The following is an 18,473-nucleotide window of genomic DNA, read 5'->3' on the forward strand; positions in this document are numbered from 1 at the left end:
AGACAGCTGGGCTCAGCCCCTTCTAGTGTGGTTCCAATGCCATGTGAACAGTTTCTGAGCTCACAGGTCATTTTGAAGCCCCAACAGTTCTGGGACATGAACTTCTCAGTGCTAACTTCTTCCACCTCTTGCAGTTCCCTCATCCATCTTGGACCTGGTTGATGACCACCATGGCTCTGCAGGGGGACAGACTGTGAGGTGCATGGCTGAAGGCGTTCCTCTTCCTGACATTGAGTGGATGATCTGCAGGGACATTAAGAGGTATGGATATAGGATATTCCCCATTGCTTTGTGCTCAGAATGTCTCTGACTCAACAGGAAGTACTGCAAATGCATTTTATTGCTTTGGCTGGCTCTGTTTTGTATTTGTGATTCTTTGTTCTAAGGCTCTGAGGAGAAGGCTGTCATCAGATCCTCAAAGGGTCTCTAATACAAAAAAAAGATGCATCTTAAGAACTATGGTCCAATCAGGATTTGTACTACCCTGCCCCATAGTTTTACCTCACATTTCTTCTTTGGTGAACTTTCCTGGCTAGACTGGTATGTGAACATAAATAGCACTCATGTGACTCCTTTCACCTTCACGCCCCTACTTACTGTTTGACAGAATTAACTACCACTCCTCCCTTCCTCCCCCCACTCCCTGGACCTTTTTAGGGGGGAGTACTGCAGATTGAAACCAGCCCCTTTGCACTGGGTTACGTCCTCAGCCCTTTTTTATTTTAAGATGGGGTCTTGCTAAGTTGCTCAGGCTGGGCTTGAACTTGGGATGTGCCATGGTGCCTGGCCCTCCTCCATCTTAAGTAGGCATATGAACTATGAGCTCACCCTTTTACCCATGGCCACTGACCGTGTTCAGACACCTTAATTGCTTTTCCCCCAACGCTGAGACTCCTAGTCCCACTCTTGTGAGGGATAAGGGGTGACTTGGATGCTGGCTGGAGTGCAAATCTAGGTCTTGGAACTCAGTTCTGAGGATTACCCAAGCTTAGTGGCATCTTAGGGCTCTACCAGTGTGTGTGTGGTGAGAAGGGAAAGCCAGGCCTTTTGGAAAGGGTGGGAAATTGGAATTATTAAATGTGCTTCAGGTTAAATTGCTCAATTTCATGGATTCAAGATTAGGGATCAGTAGAAATGTTTTATTGAACATGTTTACACCTGGCTCCTTCCCAGACAGTTAACTTTCAGTTGTCTGTGGGAAGGTTATTTCCTCTGGAGTGTGTGTTTTAATGTTAATACCCAGCTTATAGCACCCCCAGGTATATTCAAGATCAGAAGTGCAGACAAGATCACTGTCCTACTCACACCATGACTCCTAATAATTGGTTCCACTTTTGTGTTTCTTTTCTCTCTAGATGTAATAATGAAACGTCTTGGACAGTTTTGGCCAACAATGTCTCAAATATCATCATGGAGATACATCCCCAGGGCAGGAGTATTGTGGAGGGCCGAGTGACATTCGCCAAAGTGGAGGAGACCATTGCAGTTCGATGTGTGGCCAAGAATCTCCTTGGGTCTGGGAACCGAGAGCTGAAGCTGGTGGTTCCCAGTAAGTAGCTCAATAGTCAGGATGGCAGCAGGTCATCGGCTGAGCCCTGACTTCCTCACTCAGGTGGAGGGTGGAGCCCAGATCAGGTGGTGTAGGAATGAAGGCAAAAATTCAGATATAAAAGCACTAAAAGGCCTTCCTTGGGTATCAGGGCCTTGTTTTAGATTCCAAAGTGGCATCTTGCAGAGGTTCCTGACAAACAGATAAGTAGATGAGCCCTTTGCTTATCTACCAGCATAGCTGCTTCATCTCTTTAATCTTAGCATCTGTGTGTGGGGTGTCTCCTATCTCGCTGCTCTTTGCAACAGTGCAGACAGGTTGAATTCTTAAAAAAAAAAAAAAAGGATAAATGAAGGCAAAAGCAGTAGAAGCAGAATGCAACTTTTCAACCTACATTTATAATAAAACTTAGAAAGTAGAGATTTCTACACATATAGCAGTTCTCAATCTCATTTAGCAATGTTATCCATATTCAGATTCCATCTAAAGGTTATTCTTGAAGCATCTTTAGACAAAGGGTAGAGATCCCCTGTTGAGTTTTTTTTTTTGGTACCAGGGATCGAACTCAGGACCTTGTGCTTTTGAGGCAGGCACTGGCACCACTGAGCTAAATCCCCCACCCCATCCTCCCTCATTGAATTTTGCCCATTGCTCTTTCAAAGGAAGAGTTGATGTAGTTTCACGGGTGTAGATATTTGGGAGATAGCATTCTTCACCCCTAAAATGAGACAGACAGGCAGTGAGAGATTCCGACCAGGCACAACCACCAACTTCCTGTCTCCCTGAATACCTGAAAGAAATTCTCCACTGTGTCCCTCTCTTTGTCCTCTAGCCCTGCATTCTGAACTCACGGTGGCAGCTGCAGTCCTGGTGCTGTTGGTGATTGTGATCATCTCACTGATTGTCCTGGTTGTCATTTGGAAACAGGTAGGTATTTTCTCAAAGCACTGAAATATTTGAACCCAGTAAGAATAAGAACAGCAGCTTAGAACACTGCTGAGCATAGAGAAGGGTCTCAGTAATGACAGATGGGGTGAATGGTGTTGGACCCCCCTGTGTGCAGTCACTTTGTTTCTGCAGTGAAGCTGTGGTGCTTTTAGACAACTCACAAGTTACCTGTCCTGCTCATTTATAGAAACCGAGGTATGAAATTCGCTGGAGGGTCATTGAATCAATCAGCCCTGATGGACATGAATATATTTATGTGGACCCAATGCAACTGCCTTATGACTCCAGATGGGAATTTCCAAGAGATGGACTAGTGCTTGGTAAGCTCCTGTGGGGATGATCGTGCCAGACTCTGTTCTCACCCCTTGCTGTTTATAGGCCTTGGATGAAGTCAGGGTTCTGAGCTTTGCCTAGTAAGAACCAAACAATAAAAATTTGCTTGTAGACATGTACTTTCATCTTGAAAATTGTTAGCTGGGCTTGAGGGCGTACCTCAGTGGTAGAGTGCTTGCCCCACATATATAAGGCCCTGAGTTTGATTCCTGGCATTGAAAAAACAAACAAGAGTCAATTTTATCACTGCACTGGTTTTTAAAATCTCAGGTAGAGGCTTGGCAGAGATACTCACCAAAATGATTTTGCTTTGGAAATGGCATAAACTAGAAATGAAATGAATTTCTTTGACTCAAAAGAGATAGATGAGAAGTGAATGAGGAAAATTACAAAGCGTACTTTGATCCAGTTCATTCTGTGGGTGCCTAAAATACCTCCCCATACATAAGATATAAAAAGGTTGTAAAACTGTAGGTACAGTAAAAGGCAACTTGTCACAGATTTCAAATGTTTCAATTCTAGGGTGAGGGCTGGGGATTTAGTTCAGTGGTTCCAGTGCCTGCCTCACAAGCGAGAAGTCCTGAGTTCAATCCCTGGTACCAAAAAAAAATAGGTCTCAATTCTAGGGTGAGACTAAATATATGAAATCCAAAGGAATTCTGGTGGTTTTTGTTTGTTTTTAATCACATTCTGAATGAATAAAAACAAGACAAAGGTAAATGAAAATTAGAGCTAGAGATTGTGTCATAATGAATAATCCAGCCAAATTTTAATTATCCCATTGGTCTCATTTCAAAATACGGCAGTTTGGGTTTTAGAGAGCTACTTACATGAAAATCAAACAAGGTACCCTTCACTGCTCCCAATTTCAAATGCTTATACATAAGTTTACCTTATTATATTTTCACCACTGTTTTCCAAAAAAGAGATGAGGAGCTTAAGGAAGTTAAAAAGTAATAAAATATGAGGGAGAGAGGAAGAGCAAAAGCCCTATTATGGTTTATATTTAGATGTCCCCTCAAAGTTTCATGTGATTATAGGTGGGGCTTCTGAGAGGTGATTGGATCATGGGGACATGTTACACTTCGGTGGACTAATCTACCGATGAGTTTATAGCTAAATGTGATTTGGGATGTGAAGCCTGGTCAGAGGAGGTGGGTCACTGGGGGGTGTGCCCTAAAGGGCCTATCTCCCTTTCTCCTCCCTTGATTGCTCTCTGCTTCATGCCCGCCATGCAATGAGCAATTCTCCTATGCCATGGCTCTGTGCCATGCCCCTCTGCCATGCCTCCCTGCCTTGGAGCCAGCTATGTAGTAAAACTTGTACAAACTGTAACCCAAAATAAACTTCTCCGTTTGGTTGTGGGTATCAGGTATTGTGTCCCAGTGATGAGGAAAGTATCTAAGTCAGATTTTGGTACCAGAGAAGTGGGGTCATTGCTGTGATTACCTGACCATGTGGTTCAGAAGCCTTTGGAACTGGTTCTCAGGAGGAGTTTGGAAAGGTTTGGGAACATAGGCTGGAGAAGCAATTGTAGAATGCTGTGAGCAATCCTTGTTGGGAGACTATAGTCAAGCTCAGAAGACCAGAACATTGACAGTAATACAGCTGGTAAAGACCAGGCTCAAGAGGTTTCAGTTGGCAAGAAGGACTCCATGGCAGTTGAACTCCAGGGAATGTATGTTATGCTCTAGCAGAAACTTTATCTACATTTTGCTCATGTCCAGAGATTTTGCAGGAGACTGAGATTAAGAGCAGCAGACTAATTAACCTGGCAGAGGAAATTTCATGGCAGCCCAACATTCAGGCTGTGGCTTGGGTACTATTGGGAGCATTTAGCTAGCTCTACATTGTAAACCAAGAGCAAATGGCCCAGCTGAATATGTTACAAAGTTTTGAATTTGGCCAGAAAGGAAGGGCCAGTAAAGTTGGAATCTGGAAAGATGGAGTAGAGGAGAGCTTGGTTGGTGAAAACATTAAAAAGAAGCCAAGTATTTTACAATGGGACCATAGAAAAGACGGCTTGATGACATCACAGGGACCAACAGGACCTTCCTCTTCAAAGGCTCAAAGTTGCCAAAATGAATGACTTCGTTTTAAGAAGAGAGCCCTAGAGCACTGAGCTAAAAAAAGGAGAAGGCAATTTAGGGAATTGATTCCCCTGGATTCAGTTCACCATGCTCAACCATCCAGGCACTGAGGACTCTGTTGCCACCTGCAGATGCAAAAGGATCTGGCTACTGCTCAAGCTGATGGCAGACCTTGGCATTTTCCACCTGGTGCTGGTTTTATGAGTATGCAGAGAATGCAAGAACTGTGGAGTCACAGAGGCTTCCACCCAGATTTCAGAAGGTCTGGGAGGCCAGGCATTGAATTTGTGACAGGACAGTGTATGAAGCAGTGAGAGTGGAACTGAAAGTGCAGTGGAAACTTCATGAAGTTGGAGAAGCCAGAAACATGGAACATCTGAGGAAAGTCACAAGGAGGAAGCAAAGCCTACCCAGAAGAGAAGCCATGAGGGCTACTATGAGGGCAATGCCAAGGCTGTCCAAGCAGTTAGGAGCTTATATCTTGCCCTGGGTGCTGGACACAAAGCTACAGGATGTAGCCTTTCATGAGTAAGGTTTAATTTTTTGAAAAGGAGCACAAGGTGGGTGTCTTTAACACCAATGTTTATTTTTAGGAGTATTTCTATTATTTATTTTAATTTTATGAATTTTATTGTGTTTAGTAAACTTTTACAATGTGACAACATGTTCATCAGTGTTGGTTTTCAAAGATATTACACATTTTCATGTGTAAATTGTAATGAGCTTTTAGAAAGAATGTTATAGAGACTGCCAATTAAAAGTCCAAATGTATTTCTTTTGATGTATTATTTAATCAGTTATAATTAAGGCTGGGAACATTAAAATCTTGTTAAAATTATTAGCAGACAAGCATGACTTCAATAGTGGTCCATGTTATATCTACTGGAGGAATTGTGCAGAAGGAATTGTAATTTTACTTCCCCAAAACTGCAAACAGACTACAGAAAAAAATAAGAAAGAAAATTTCCTAGATAAGGAAAAGAGTTGATGGAAAATCTTTTTAGCTGGAGTCAGATATTGGACCAATTGAACTATATCAAGGTAGAGATCTTGAATGTTACAACTGGAATGTTAAGGTCAATGATAGTTAGTAAATTTGAGCTACTAAATTCCTAAACTACAGGGGCTTCCTGAATCTAAGCACAGAAAGAGCAGCAATGGGGTAGGAGGGTAGCTCAAAGGCAGAGCACTTATCTAGCATGTACAAGGCCCTGGGTTTGGTCCCTAACACACACACACACACACACACACACACACACACACACACACACACAGATCATTTCAAAATCAGGGCATCGAGTGAAATTGCAATTTACATGATGTGATGCAGCCCAAGATCCCCCCCCCCCACTGTTTTGTTATTTATTGCTACATAACAGTTGCCCCCAAATTTAATGACTTAAGACATTGAGGAATTTATTGCTTATAATTCTATAAGTGACTGCACCTAGCCAAATAATTCTTCCACACCATAGGCTGTTGGCCAGGGATTATCTGAGGGTTCAAGTGAGTTGGAAATTTCAAAATGACCACTCACATGTCTGATCCCCCACGGGTCTCACTGGGAAGCTAGACCTAGTTGAGGTGCTGAAATGACCAAATATCCCCCCATCCCCCACCTCTCTGTCTCAGGGCCACCTCCTCTATGATTGACCTTTCTTCTTGGCTTTCCTATGACTTCTCTACATGGCCTCCTCTAGATTTCTTACATGATATCTCAGGCTACCAAAAGTGAAAAACATTCTAGCCAGACGTGGTGGTGCACACCTGTAATCCCAGCACTCGAGAGGCTGAGGCAGGAGTATCACCTTGAGTTTGAGGCCAGCCTGGGGTACATAGTGAGTTCAAGGCCAGCCTGACCTACATGGTGAGACCTTGTCTGAAAAAAAAAGAAAGAAAAAAGAACCTTCTAACCATTCTTAACTACCAGGAAAATAAAATATCAATAAAATAAAGTATTAAATTAAAATATTTATTTATTTTTTTAATAAACATTTTTTACAAAATCTAAAAAATAACTAAATAAATTCCTATATAACTTCAATGAAAATAAAAATAAAACTCTACAACCAAAATAGTCTTACTTCAATTATGAGACCTAAGGCAGTCTTCACACTGTAAAAGTAGCATGTTCCATATGCAAGTGTCACTTACAGTCATAGCACAGGTGTTTTGTTTTCCTGCCTTTTTTTTATAGGACATACTTAACATCTCGCTGGTCTTGCTATTGTGTTAGGAGGTTCTTGAGATGTTTTACCTGTCTGTTCACTGGTCTGCTGTAGAATTCTTTTGTGGAGTTCTTTGGGCAGATACATATTGTTCTCTCTGTTGTAATTGATCTTTTATCAATTCCAGTCCCAATTCATCCATTTACAAACAATTTCCAACATTGAATTTCAGTGTTTGCATTCTGTCTAATAGGTTTCACCCCTGGAAAGAACCTAATAACATTTTCCTGCCTACTTCTAACATGACCATTTTGTAGCATTTGGACTAATCAAATGTTTATTTACATTATTGTTTTCTTTCTCATCTGAATCAAGGTCTTCATTCTCTACTTCTCTGTCATTCCTTGTTCTGTCTCACTGTTACAACTTCTTTGGTTTATATGATCCATGTCATAAAAATAACCTGTAAAGCAGTTTGCATCTTTGTCCCACATAGTAACTTTGTCTCCCAGGAAGTTGACTATGGGCTTTGCAGACCTGCCTTCAAAATCCTGTTACAAGCCAGGTGCAGAGGGGCACAGGCCTATAATCTCAGCTATTTGGGAGGATGAGGCAAGAGATTTGCAAGTTCAAGGCCAGCCTAGGCAATTTAGTGAGACTCTATCTCAAAATAAAAAGGGTTGGAGATGTCGCTCAGTGGTTAGGATGAGAGAGGGAAGAGAGTCTCTGGCCTTAAAAAGATCTGCAAGACCAATAGTTTACTTCCTCTAACATTCTGCCCCTAACCTCCTTCATTTTGACAAAAGTACCCTTGGAGTGAGACACCATGTGCAATTCTGTAAAGAAGACAATCTTGTAGATAGAGACAGACCCAGCTAGAGCACTTTTTTTTTTAGCCAGCAATGAGCTCAGCCCCAGGGTTTTTCTTGAGTGCTCCTTGGGATCAATGAAATTTGGAATGCTGAAGTATTTCCAGTGGTTAAAGATTTATTGATGCAGAGGATCCCTCTGTTTGCTTGTGGCAAACAGAAGGGTAAAGAACCAGGGGGCTTGGGTGGGAGCCATGGGTACAAGTGGAGAGGATTCTGGGGCCTGGGTAGCACTGAGCTGGTAACCAGAGTGTTCATAGCAGGCCTGCACTCTCTTCTCTCCTGCTGTGTTTTCCTTTCTGTCACCAATGTTATTTGACAAAAGCAATTACACTAATTTCCTTCCCTGTGGGATCAATTCTTTTTCTGACATGATGGCTGGGATGAATAATTAGGCCTACTCCATACAGGAAAAACACCCACCCAGCTGTACACCGGGCGTGCTAGTCTGAAAGCTGCACTGACGTTGGAGCTGGGAGCTGGCATGTGTTGATGGCTCTGTTTGCCCACAGGTCGCATCCTGGGATCTGGTGCCTTTGGGAAAGTGGTGGAGGGAACAGCATACGGGCTAAGCCGCTCCCAGCCTGTTATGAAGGTGGCTGTGAAGATGCTCAAACGTAAGCTCTGTCTGTGGAGGGTGCTTTGAATGGGGAGACACTAAGTGAACTGGTCAGAATCATGAAATGCAAAGCTTTTAAACAGCAAATTTAAGATGAGATCCTGACTCTTTTGACTCTAGGTCTTATGTACGTTTAGACCTTTTTGTCAGTTAGGTGTATTTTGATTCCTCTTGTCACTCATTCATACATTGGAAAATCAGGAGTTATCTCTAATGACTGACCTCTTTTTACCCTGAAGAGTAGGAACTACTCATTAGAGTCTATGTAGACTGAATGGACCATCTGCTCCTCTTTTAGACTCGTGGTAAATAAAATGATATCAAATCACAGGATTAGCCACAGTGCCAGCTTTTGTGGGGAACAAGAAGTAGACAGCTCAGTTGCACTGATACATGATTTATTTCTTCAACAGCCACAGCCAGATCCAGTGAAAAACAAGCTCTCATGTCTGAACTGAAGATAATGACTCACCTGGGACCACATTTAAACATTGTGAACTTGCTGGGAGCCTGCACCAAGTCAGGTAGGCTCCCTGACCTGGGAGGGAGGCTTTGAACTGAACACTTTGGCTGTGAAAACTGTTGAACCAGGCTCAGATCTGCCCTCTTCATGCCCAGACACACCAAGAAATATAAATCTCCAGCAGAGTCCACTGGCCCAACTGAACTGATGGAAGATTATTGTTTTTGAGCAACATCGCTTGCAAGTCCAAATGTAACAATTTGTAGAGCTGGGCATAGGTGGCACATGCCTGTAACCCCAGCACTCTGGGAGGCTGAGGCTGGAGGATCACAAATTTCACCCAAGCCTGGGCAACTTAGTGAGATCTTGTCTCAAAAATCTAGTTAAAAAAAATTCATGACTTTGTGTTCTTCATTTTCATACCCATCTTCTAACTGATTTTGGTTCTCACAGGCCCCATTTACATCATCACTGAATACTGCTTCTATGGAGATTTGGTCAACTATTTGCATAAGAATAGGGATAGCTTCCTGAGTCAGCACCCGGAGAAGCCTAAGAAAGAATTGGACATCTTTGGATTGAACCCTGCAGATGAAAGCACAAGGAGGTGAGTGTGAAGAATATGTTATTTTATGAGCCTCACAAATAGAGAGGATCCATGTCCTGATAGATTCCACGTCTGCAGATTCAGTACTTTAGGTAGCAGACAGAGTCCAGCTAGCCTGCTGGGTCTTCATGGCAGTGCCGATGCTGCAGGTGGTTGGGAACCAGGACATCATGTGGCCTTGCTGTTAGGTTCAGTCATCCTGTATAACATACTTAGGAAGTGTAAGTAAGATGTAGGTCCACCTTGTAAGAGATTGTCTGAGGATCTCTAAGCTAGGGCTACTTGTCCTTGCTGAACATGGGCTAGTAAATCAAGACGGTGTTAGTAAATCAAGACGGTGTTAGTAAATCAAGCCAGTGTTAGTAGTCCACCCACAGAAGGCTATCTATAGAGATCTTTGTGGATGTGAAGTTCTGGAAGGTCAGAAAGTACAATGAAGGGCTGGGGATTTAACTCAGTGGCTCCACGCCTGCCTCACAAGGACAAGGTCCTGAGTTCGATCTTTGGTACTGGGGTGGGGGGAGAAAGTACAATGAATTGGTATAAATTACTTAATGGACATTAAATGGGTGCTAAATTTATTGAGTAGAAGGAATTGGGTGCCTGGCCACCTGACCACAGTGGTTTAGGTTCATGGCTTATGAACTGAGAAACAGAAGAAGAATAATGACAATGTCAAGAATTTTTCAAATTTTAAATGTAATAGACATAACATTTTCTAAGTTGTTGGGAACATATTCCCCTGCCTTACATGTGGCTCTTCAGGATATCTGTGTCCTTGATAAAGGTGTGTAGAGGAATGGGATTGAGCACAGATAAGAAAAAATATGTAAGAAGAATCATAGGAGCTGACATTTGTGGAGCCCAAATATTCTCATAGCATTTCCCATCTTTGTAGATGGGGTTCATGCTACATCTTCCTAGGATCGAGTTTGAGAAGACCGGTGATTTGTGTGGTTGTGTGATTAATGCTCCCTGCCTCAGCCTCCCCATGTGAGGGGTGCACAGTGGTTTTGCTTTTGCTCATCCTTTAGCCCCTGTGCCTGCCTCAGTACCTGGTACACTGTGGGTACCCATACGATCACCTGCTGAGTCACCTACTCAGTGACCACTCCAGAGGTGCAACCTGGGTAAAATTTCCTTGTCTGTTTTTACAGCTATGTGATTTTATCTTTTGAAAACAATGGTGACTATATGGACATGAAGCAAGCTGATGCCACACAGTACGTCCCCATGCTAGAAAGGAAGGAGGTTTCTAAATATTCGGATATCCAGAGATCGCTCTATGATCGTCCTGTCTCATATAAGAAGAAATCTATGCTAGGTAAAAGTGTCTGTACTCACTCTGGGCATTGTGATCTTCCAGTGGTTTAATATGATACTGAAAACACTCTGAGGAAGGTGAACAGGGATGATAAGTAGACCTGCCAGGCCACATGGTCTCTAAATGCAGGGCTACTCACCCTGGTCTGTGACACGTTGTTATAAGTTTGTGCCCTGTGAATTAAAAAAAAATAAAGACAGACTTAATGTAGTGAATTTCTCAAACTTTAAATATAATCACTTCAAGGAATAATTTATTCTTTGATACAGTGGGCTTCCTTTTTTGTTAACATGTTTTTAAAACAATATTTTAACATTTATTTCTTTTTCTATGTTGGGATCAAACCCAGGTCTTTGCATGTGATCGGCTAATGCTCTATTAAACGCCATTAAATTGCCTCCAGAGTTCCACTCTCTCTTCCTTTAAATGAAAGCATGGTGACAATTATTTTTAATGCCTTTACTTGGAAAAAAAATTAAAAGTTGAAAATCTTACTTTGTTTCCTCATAATGTGTTTTTTTTTCTTACGTTGTAAGATTTTGATATCTATGAGTTCATTAACCCTTGGTTTTAGTTTCTAACATCTAATTTGTGGTAGAAGCTGAAGAGTAGACAACTGGAGGTTATATTTTCTTTCAGGTGTTTCTGTTGACTGTTGTTAGAAGGCAGACCCATCTGTTTTCAAAACAGAAGTGTATGTGGTAGGTTGACGTGATTTATAAATTCCAGGGTGCCTGGCTGATGTCACACCACATGGGGCACCTCCCATCTGCTCCAGGGTGGCCCCTGGCCCTGGGCTAACCACAGACTTGGAGTAGGGTGGCGGCTGGATGGGTCTGCCTCAGTTTTTCTTGTGATCTTATCTTTTGGGTCCTGAGCCCTCCTGTTGTTTGATGCAAAAGTGTTGAGTTGCCGTGGGAATTGTTTTGAGAATCACTGATGCACTCTGAATATTTGCAGGGTTCTTAAGTGAAAGGTACAATCCATTAAAAAAAAAAAAAAGAATGTGCTTGTTTGGTAAAGCTCAGTACACAATAATATTTTCCATTTTCTTCACTTTTAAGTTCCATTCATTTCTCACTGCCAAATGGGTGAACTTCCAAGCGCTTTTTAAAGATGAGCCAGTCAGTTATCGGAACCAGTGCTTCCTCTTCCCTCCCACATTGTTAAAAATAGTGTATGTTGCTTCCCAGGCTGAGCTGGTGAACTTGGCACCAGGTATCGGGGGACCTGAGTCATGCTTAGGCCCAGGCCCTGTTGGCAGGTAGACCATGGTTTTCTGGCCTGCCTGTAGCTGACTGAAAAATATGAATGGCTGGAACCTCTCTTCATGGGCCTGAACATTCTCAAAAAGGACTGGGAACTGCTGGCCTAGATTGCCTTCTTCCTCGAAAACTCTGAGACCCTTCCAGATGGGATGAACTGGGGAAAGTGGACAAATTACAAACAAAGGGAAGTCAGTGGCCCTGATCTTTAAGATTGCTTCCTTGTCTGAGGGGTAGTTGACTCAACTGACAAATTATAAATCAGGTACTATGAAGGTAGCTCTAAAAAGAAAATAAAGGTGGGCAAGACGGTGCACAGCTATAATCCCAGCACTTGGAAAGCTGAAGCAGGAAGATTTCCATTAATTTGAGGCCAGCCTGGGTTACATAGTGGGTTCAAGGCCAACCTGAACTACGTAGCAAGCCTCTGTCTCAAATGAATGAATAAATAAATAAACAAACAACCAAACAAATAAACTCACCCACCCAGAAACTACTTTTTCAGAGTTCTCATGTGTATTTGTTATGGAAGATTTTAGTGTGTATGTGTATGTGAATTTTATTTATTTATTTATTTATTTATTATTTATTTTTGGTACCAGGGATTGAACTCGGGACCTTGCACTTGTTAGGCAGGTGGCAGCACCACTGAGCTAAATCCCTGGCCCTGTATGTGAATTTTAAAGATGGCTATGGTGATTGCTAATTAAAGTTGAAAAAAGAAATCTGGGAGACAAATATACAAACAAAAAAATATATGTGAGAATCCATTAGAGAGATCACATTAGATTGTGTATGTGTACACACAGACACACAATCACACACACATATAAACCAGTGTGTTGCCACATGCAGGGTAAATATTCCTCATCTAAAATGTTTGAGACCCGAAATGTTCTGGATTTTTTCAGATTCTGGAGTATTCACGAGTAGATAATGAACTGTCTTGGGGATAGGCTCCAAGTCTAAAAACAAAATTCACTGATACTGCATGTGAACTTCATACATACAGCCTGTCGGTAGTTTATACAATATTTTTAGTGCACCTATATGATGGTACCTCAGTTCACAAACTTAATTTGTTCTACAATTTTGGAAAAGATGGCCATGTTTGTGTTTGTATGGGAAAGCTCACCACGGTCGGGTTTGTCACCAATGCAGAATTTCTAAAGAAAAACAAAAATTTTGCCAAATATTTCTGTTTGTGAATCAAACTGTTTGCAAACATGTGCTCTTGACCTGAAGCACCACTGTATATTGACTGACATGAGGTCAGGTGTGGAATTTTCCACTTGTGGTGTCGTGTCAGTACATACTGAGCTTTGGATTTTGGAGGATTTTAGGTTTTGGATTTTTTGGTTTGGTTAGGAATTCTCAATTTGTATACATTGCTTTTTTTTTGTTTTTAGAGGCAGGATCTCCCCATGGGCTTGAATTCATTATGTAGTCCAGACTGGCCTCAAACTCTCAGCAGTCCTCCTGCCTCAGCCCCCCAAATGCTGGGATTACAGGCATACACTACTAAGCCTGGTTTATATATTACTTTTTAAAGAAAAGATCTCAGGATTTATTTATTTGCAGTGCTGGGATTGAACCATGGGCCTCAAGCATGCTAGGCAAATGCTGCTCCCTGAGCTCCACTCTCAGCCCCCCTGGCATAGTTCAGCTGTCTACCAGGGAGGTCCAGAAACTGTAAGAAGCGCCTCTGGCTGTGTTCTTTGGCCTGTCCTCAGCAAGCTGGGGTCTTGGGGCAGATGAACTGTCATACTGTCCACCAGCCCAACACATTTCATTCCTCTTCTGCAGATTCAGAAGTCAAAAACCTCCTCTCGGATGATAACTCTGAAGGCCTTACTTTGTTGGATTTGTTGAGCTTTACCTATCAAGTTGCCCGAGGAATGGAATTTTTGGCATCAAAAAACGTAAGTTCAAGGAACAGAGACCTCTTTGGACAGGGCCACAGATTTCTGAGCCAGGAGGAGACACTAGGAGGGAGATCTTGGAGCAGTGACAGCTTCTCCTTCACCGACCTTCCTGCCTTTTCCCTGAGTAGGGATGGGAGCCCAGCATCATCAGGTGTCTGCATTGCTCCAGATCTTTCTGTGTGTTGGGGTGTGAGGTGGGGTGAGCTCTTGAGCCCTTCCTGAGGTGCAGGCTGGGCAGCTCCAGGTGCCACCAGGGAGCAGCCAATCTTGCAGGCTTGCTGCTTTCTAGTCACAGGTAGATTGACTTTGAAGTTGTTTTCTTGCTTTTTCATGTAGTGTGTCCACCGCGACCTGGCTGCTCGCAATGTCCTCCTGGCGCAAGGGAAAATCGTGAAGATCTGTGACTTTGGCTTGGCTCGAGACATCATGCATGATTCGAACTATGTGTCAAAAGGCAGTGTATGTACCTTTCTCCTCATCTGGTTCGCTCACCCTCCCTCCCTTTAACTTTTCAAGTTGTGTTGCTTCTTGGCATTCGCTGCCCATCTTTTTAACATGGAGCCCACAAGATTTCTGAGTGGGCTTCATGGGGGTCAGTAGGAAAAGCTTAGGCTCTGCACAGATGGCTGGAGCATACATAGCCACTTCACCCCATACTAGGGTTGGGTTTGGGGCCAATTCCTGGTCCATGTCATTCCTTAGTGTCCTGGTCTATAGCAGGGAGGAGTAGCAGTGCCTATCTCCTGAGCTGCTGTGGGGGATTAAATAAGGGAATTCATGTAGAGTGCTTAGAACAGTGCCTGGAAAATAGCAGCACTCAGTAATTGTTAGCTATTAATAGGTGAGTTGTGGGTATGCATGTACAAGCGTGCATCTCCAAGGGGTGTGACTAGTTTTTAAGGTTTTATCATATTTTTGTAGGGTAAATATGACCAGTAGAATGTTAAGGACACTTGCATTAATGCATCTCAGAGGTCCAGTTTCCTTAAAGACAGCCTTTGTACTGTTTATCAGACCTATCCTCTCCATTCCTGCCTTGTAAGCAGATGAAGTAGGTTAGGATGCATCTGCAACCTGAAAGTATAAGTCCAAAGCACTCTATGCAGGGGTTGTGAGATGGCTCTTGGGGGTTCCTGCATCCACCCAGTGAAGGGCATGGGCCTGTGTCCATGCTCTGCGTGGCCATGGTCTGAGCCATGCTGCTTCCCAGGCACCTTCAACAAATCACTGAATTTTTTGGATGGAGCTGATTTCTCACCTGTTTGTAGAAAGCTGTGACTCTCTCCAGCAATCTTGGAGTGGGGAAGGATGCTAAGGAGACTACTTAATGTATCTGCTTCACTTTAGTATTTTCACCAAAGTTTAGACCAGCTTCACAAAAGAGGTTCTAGTGGTAGGAAATTGCTACTTATTTCTTAAAGTCCAGAAGCTATAATTGCCTCACAGGTCACGGATCTATTCTTAATTTTATTATTGGAATATCTGAAAAGAGGGGACAGATTTGTTTAGGGCTTAGTTATACTTCACAGGTAACAATTAAGTATTAAGTGGTTTGAGCTATTATTCCTTCGGAAGAGCTAAGAAACAGCCTTAACTATTCATCATTTATAAATATTAAGAATCTACTGAGTACCTATGCCTGTAATCCCAGGACTCTGGGAGGCTGAGGCAGGAGGTTCACAAGTTTGAGCCCAGCCTGTACAATTTAGCAACTTAGCGAGACCCTGTCTAAAAATAAAAAATAAAATAGGGAGTGGACATGTAGCTCATTGCCAAGGGCCCGAGTTCAATCTCAGCACTGGAAAAAAAAAAAAAAGAACAACTAGGAGCTCAAAGTATAGCGGTGAACAAAATGCATACAAAATACATTCTATGGAACAAGATCATTAGTGCAAGTTATTCTTAGCTGAGGGCAGACTCTTCCCATTTCCACTGCTGCAGGTCATCCTTGTATGGCTGGAAGCTAATTTCCTTCCTCCTTCCCTGCAGACCTTCTTGCCCGTGAAGTGGATGGCTCCTGAGAGCATCTTCGACAACCTCTACACCACCCTAAGTGACGTCTGGTCTTACGGCATTCTGCTCTGGGAGATCTTTTCTCTTGGTATGGGCCTGGCCTCTCTGCTTCTTTGGGCAGTCCTGGAACAGACTGGAAGGGATGTATTTATCCAGCTCAGGATGTGAGCTCTGTTGAGCTGTGTGCTGTGTGATCAGGCAAGCTGCAGCCACTTTACCCCATCCGTTGGCCTTTGCCGTATCTGCTGCAGGCCCATGCAGACTGAGAGGGGGTGTTGGAGGCTGCATCCCCATACCAGGCCTCTGCATGTCTCCTCTGGGCCATCCCTGAATGATTCCCCAAGGAATCACCTGGCTGCCATTTCATTTTGGCCTTTGGGTTAAATGGTTCCCCACCTCGTGAGGATGGATGATAGCAGCATGGTGAGGGAAAGGACTGTGACTCCCCTTTCTGGTCATCATTTTGGAGGAGAGAAACCTTTCCTGAGAAGGGTGAGGCAGGACCCTGACCTTTATGGTTCCAGTAGGGAGAGAAGATTTGCACTCTTAGAAGTAAACCATGTAGTGCTGACTTAAAATTGCAGTTCAAGTCCAGAGGCAGGAGAAAGGAGACCTGATGAGCTTTGGAAGTTGTCAGAGAGGAAATTCAACATGACCTGCCTTTGGGTATAAAAATGTGAACCATTTTGTAAATGCATCTGTTATCTTGATATGAAAGTAAAGTATGTGTACTTTCCCTAGTCCCCTCTGTCTCTCCTACTTCTCTCTCCCTGGAGGATCACCATGCATCATCCTAGTCTAAGGCTTATCAGGTCTCATACTCCTGCAAAACAGAATTTCTAGACAATTCAAGCCCCAACTTTGACTTTTGGTGTAATCACTTGAACATTACTGGGGAGAATGACTTTCCTACCCTCAATTCAAAATTCCTCCTTGCTTTTCTAGCTTGCTTGTATATCTATGTAAATCCAATAGTCAGAAACACTGAAAAACATTTTAGTGCTTTTTTCTAAAGATGCAAAATTTTTACATCAGATATTTAGACTTGACCAGGTCTTTGAGGTCAAAGAAAGGATAACAATTTCCCTGAAAGAACCAAGACATCAGGACTTCCAGATTGCAGACATTCCCTAACATGCTCTGGCACCCTGAGTGTCTCAACAGTGTGTGGTGCCTTTATCATGACTCTTCTTTGCTCTTAGGTGGCACACCCTACCCTGGCATGATGGTGGATTCTACTTTCTACAACAAGATCAAGAGTGGGTACCGGATGGCCAAGCCTGACCATGCCACCAGTGAAGTGTGAGCTTCCTACCCTCCCATGGGCCCATGTCCCTGCCCTGTGGGTCTGTGGGGTGGGACGCCTTCGGATCTCCTTGTGCCCACTCTGAGCTCTGTGCCTTTCTAGCTATGACATCATGATGCAGTGCTGGAACAGCGAGCCAGAGAAGAGACCCTCCTTTTACCACCTGAGTGAGATTGTGGAGAGCCTGCTGCCAGGACAATACAAAAAGGTTTGTCTGGGCTTCTTACAGCAGTGGGCAAAGGGAAGAGAGCTGGTAGTTATGCCAAGGAGCAGTGTTATTCAACATATTTGAAAGGAGCATTTCAAAGCAGGATACAGATTGTGTGATCCTGCGGCTGGGGCTCACGGTATGCTCCATGGGTTCCTGGTAACAACGATGAATGAAAACCCTCTCCTTCCTGAGGGGCTCTGCTTTCATCTTAGGTGTGTGACACCTGTAAACACTTTATCCTTCAGATGTGTGAGTATCTGTTGTGCATTTAGAAGTCATAGGATATCCACAATGATTACATCGCTAATTTGAATTCATTTAAAGCCATGTGAAATTGGGTTTTACCTGCTGTCCAGAAGGGACAGCCTCAGCTGTTATCTGTGCCTCCAGCTGGTTTTCTGTGGCATAGGAAACATTGTTCAAAGGAACAAATATAATTTCATGGAGCCAGGCAGGAGATGGAAATGAACAAAATAACTTTCTGCCGAAGCCTTAGGAAGGAAACTGAGGAGAACTTGTATAATAAATCCTGTCTCTTAGACTCAGATTAGCCACTGTGTGGGCTTTTCATCCTACTTCTCCTCTTCTCCAGGAAGAGAGGAGCAGCAGCAGCATCAGGAGGTTGCACTGGAACCTCGTGGAAGTTGAGCTAAAAGTTAAATACTATAGTTTGTCCTTTGTTGATGATCTTAGTGACCCCTGTGACTCTCCTAAGTGCAGCAGGGAGGAGCAGAAAGAAATTAACCTTAGGTTGGTCTGTAGTGCTCTGATTGGTGGAGATGT

At 43.1% G+C, this 18,473-nt stretch overlaps 1 protein-coding gene across 5 annotated transcripts in view; it reads left to right on the plus strand.

Annotated features, from left to right (window-relative positions):
- Pdgfra (platelet derived growth factor receptor alpha) overlaps window positions 1-18,473 on the plus strand; it is a 45,549-nt gene that overhangs the window by 19,502 nt on the left and 7,574 nt on the right. For all 5 annotated transcript variants that reach the window (XM_004849708.3, XM_087187666.1, XM_004849709.3 and 2 more), the window contains 13 exons: window positions 135-261; window positions 1,356-1,549; window positions 2,382-2,476; window positions 2,685-2,817; window positions 8,470-8,574; window positions 8,990-9,100; window positions 9,493-9,646; window positions 10,804-10,970; window positions 14,042-14,157; window positions 14,497-14,619; window positions 16,150-16,261; window positions 17,376-17,475; window positions 17,582-17,687. In XM_004849708.3, the coding sequence (XP_004849765.1) occupies window positions 135-261; window positions 1,356-1,549; window positions 2,382-2,476; window positions 2,685-2,817; window positions 8,470-8,574; window positions 8,990-9,100; window positions 9,493-9,646; window positions 10,804-10,970; window positions 14,042-14,157; window positions 14,497-14,619; window positions 16,150-16,261; window positions 17,376-17,475; window positions 17,582-17,687 (1,643 nt within the window). The remainder of the gene's footprint in view (window positions 1-134; window positions 262-1,355; window positions 1,550-2,381; window positions 2,477-2,684; window positions 2,818-8,469; window positions 8,575-8,989; window positions 9,101-9,492; window positions 9,647-10,803; window positions 10,971-14,041; window positions 14,158-14,496; window positions 14,620-16,149; window positions 16,262-17,375; window positions 17,476-17,581; window positions 17,688-18,473) is intronic.

The sequence above is a fragment of the Heterocephalus glaber genome, unplaced genomic scaffold, assembly GCF_053883595.1.
Source record: "Heterocephalus glaber isolate CG9 unplaced genomic scaffold, H.glaber_assembly_v1.0 deba00001509, whole genome shotgun sequence".
In the NCBI taxonomy this organism is placed as follows: Eukaryota; Metazoa; Chordata; class Mammalia; order Rodentia; family Bathyergidae; genus Heterocephalus; species Heterocephalus glaber.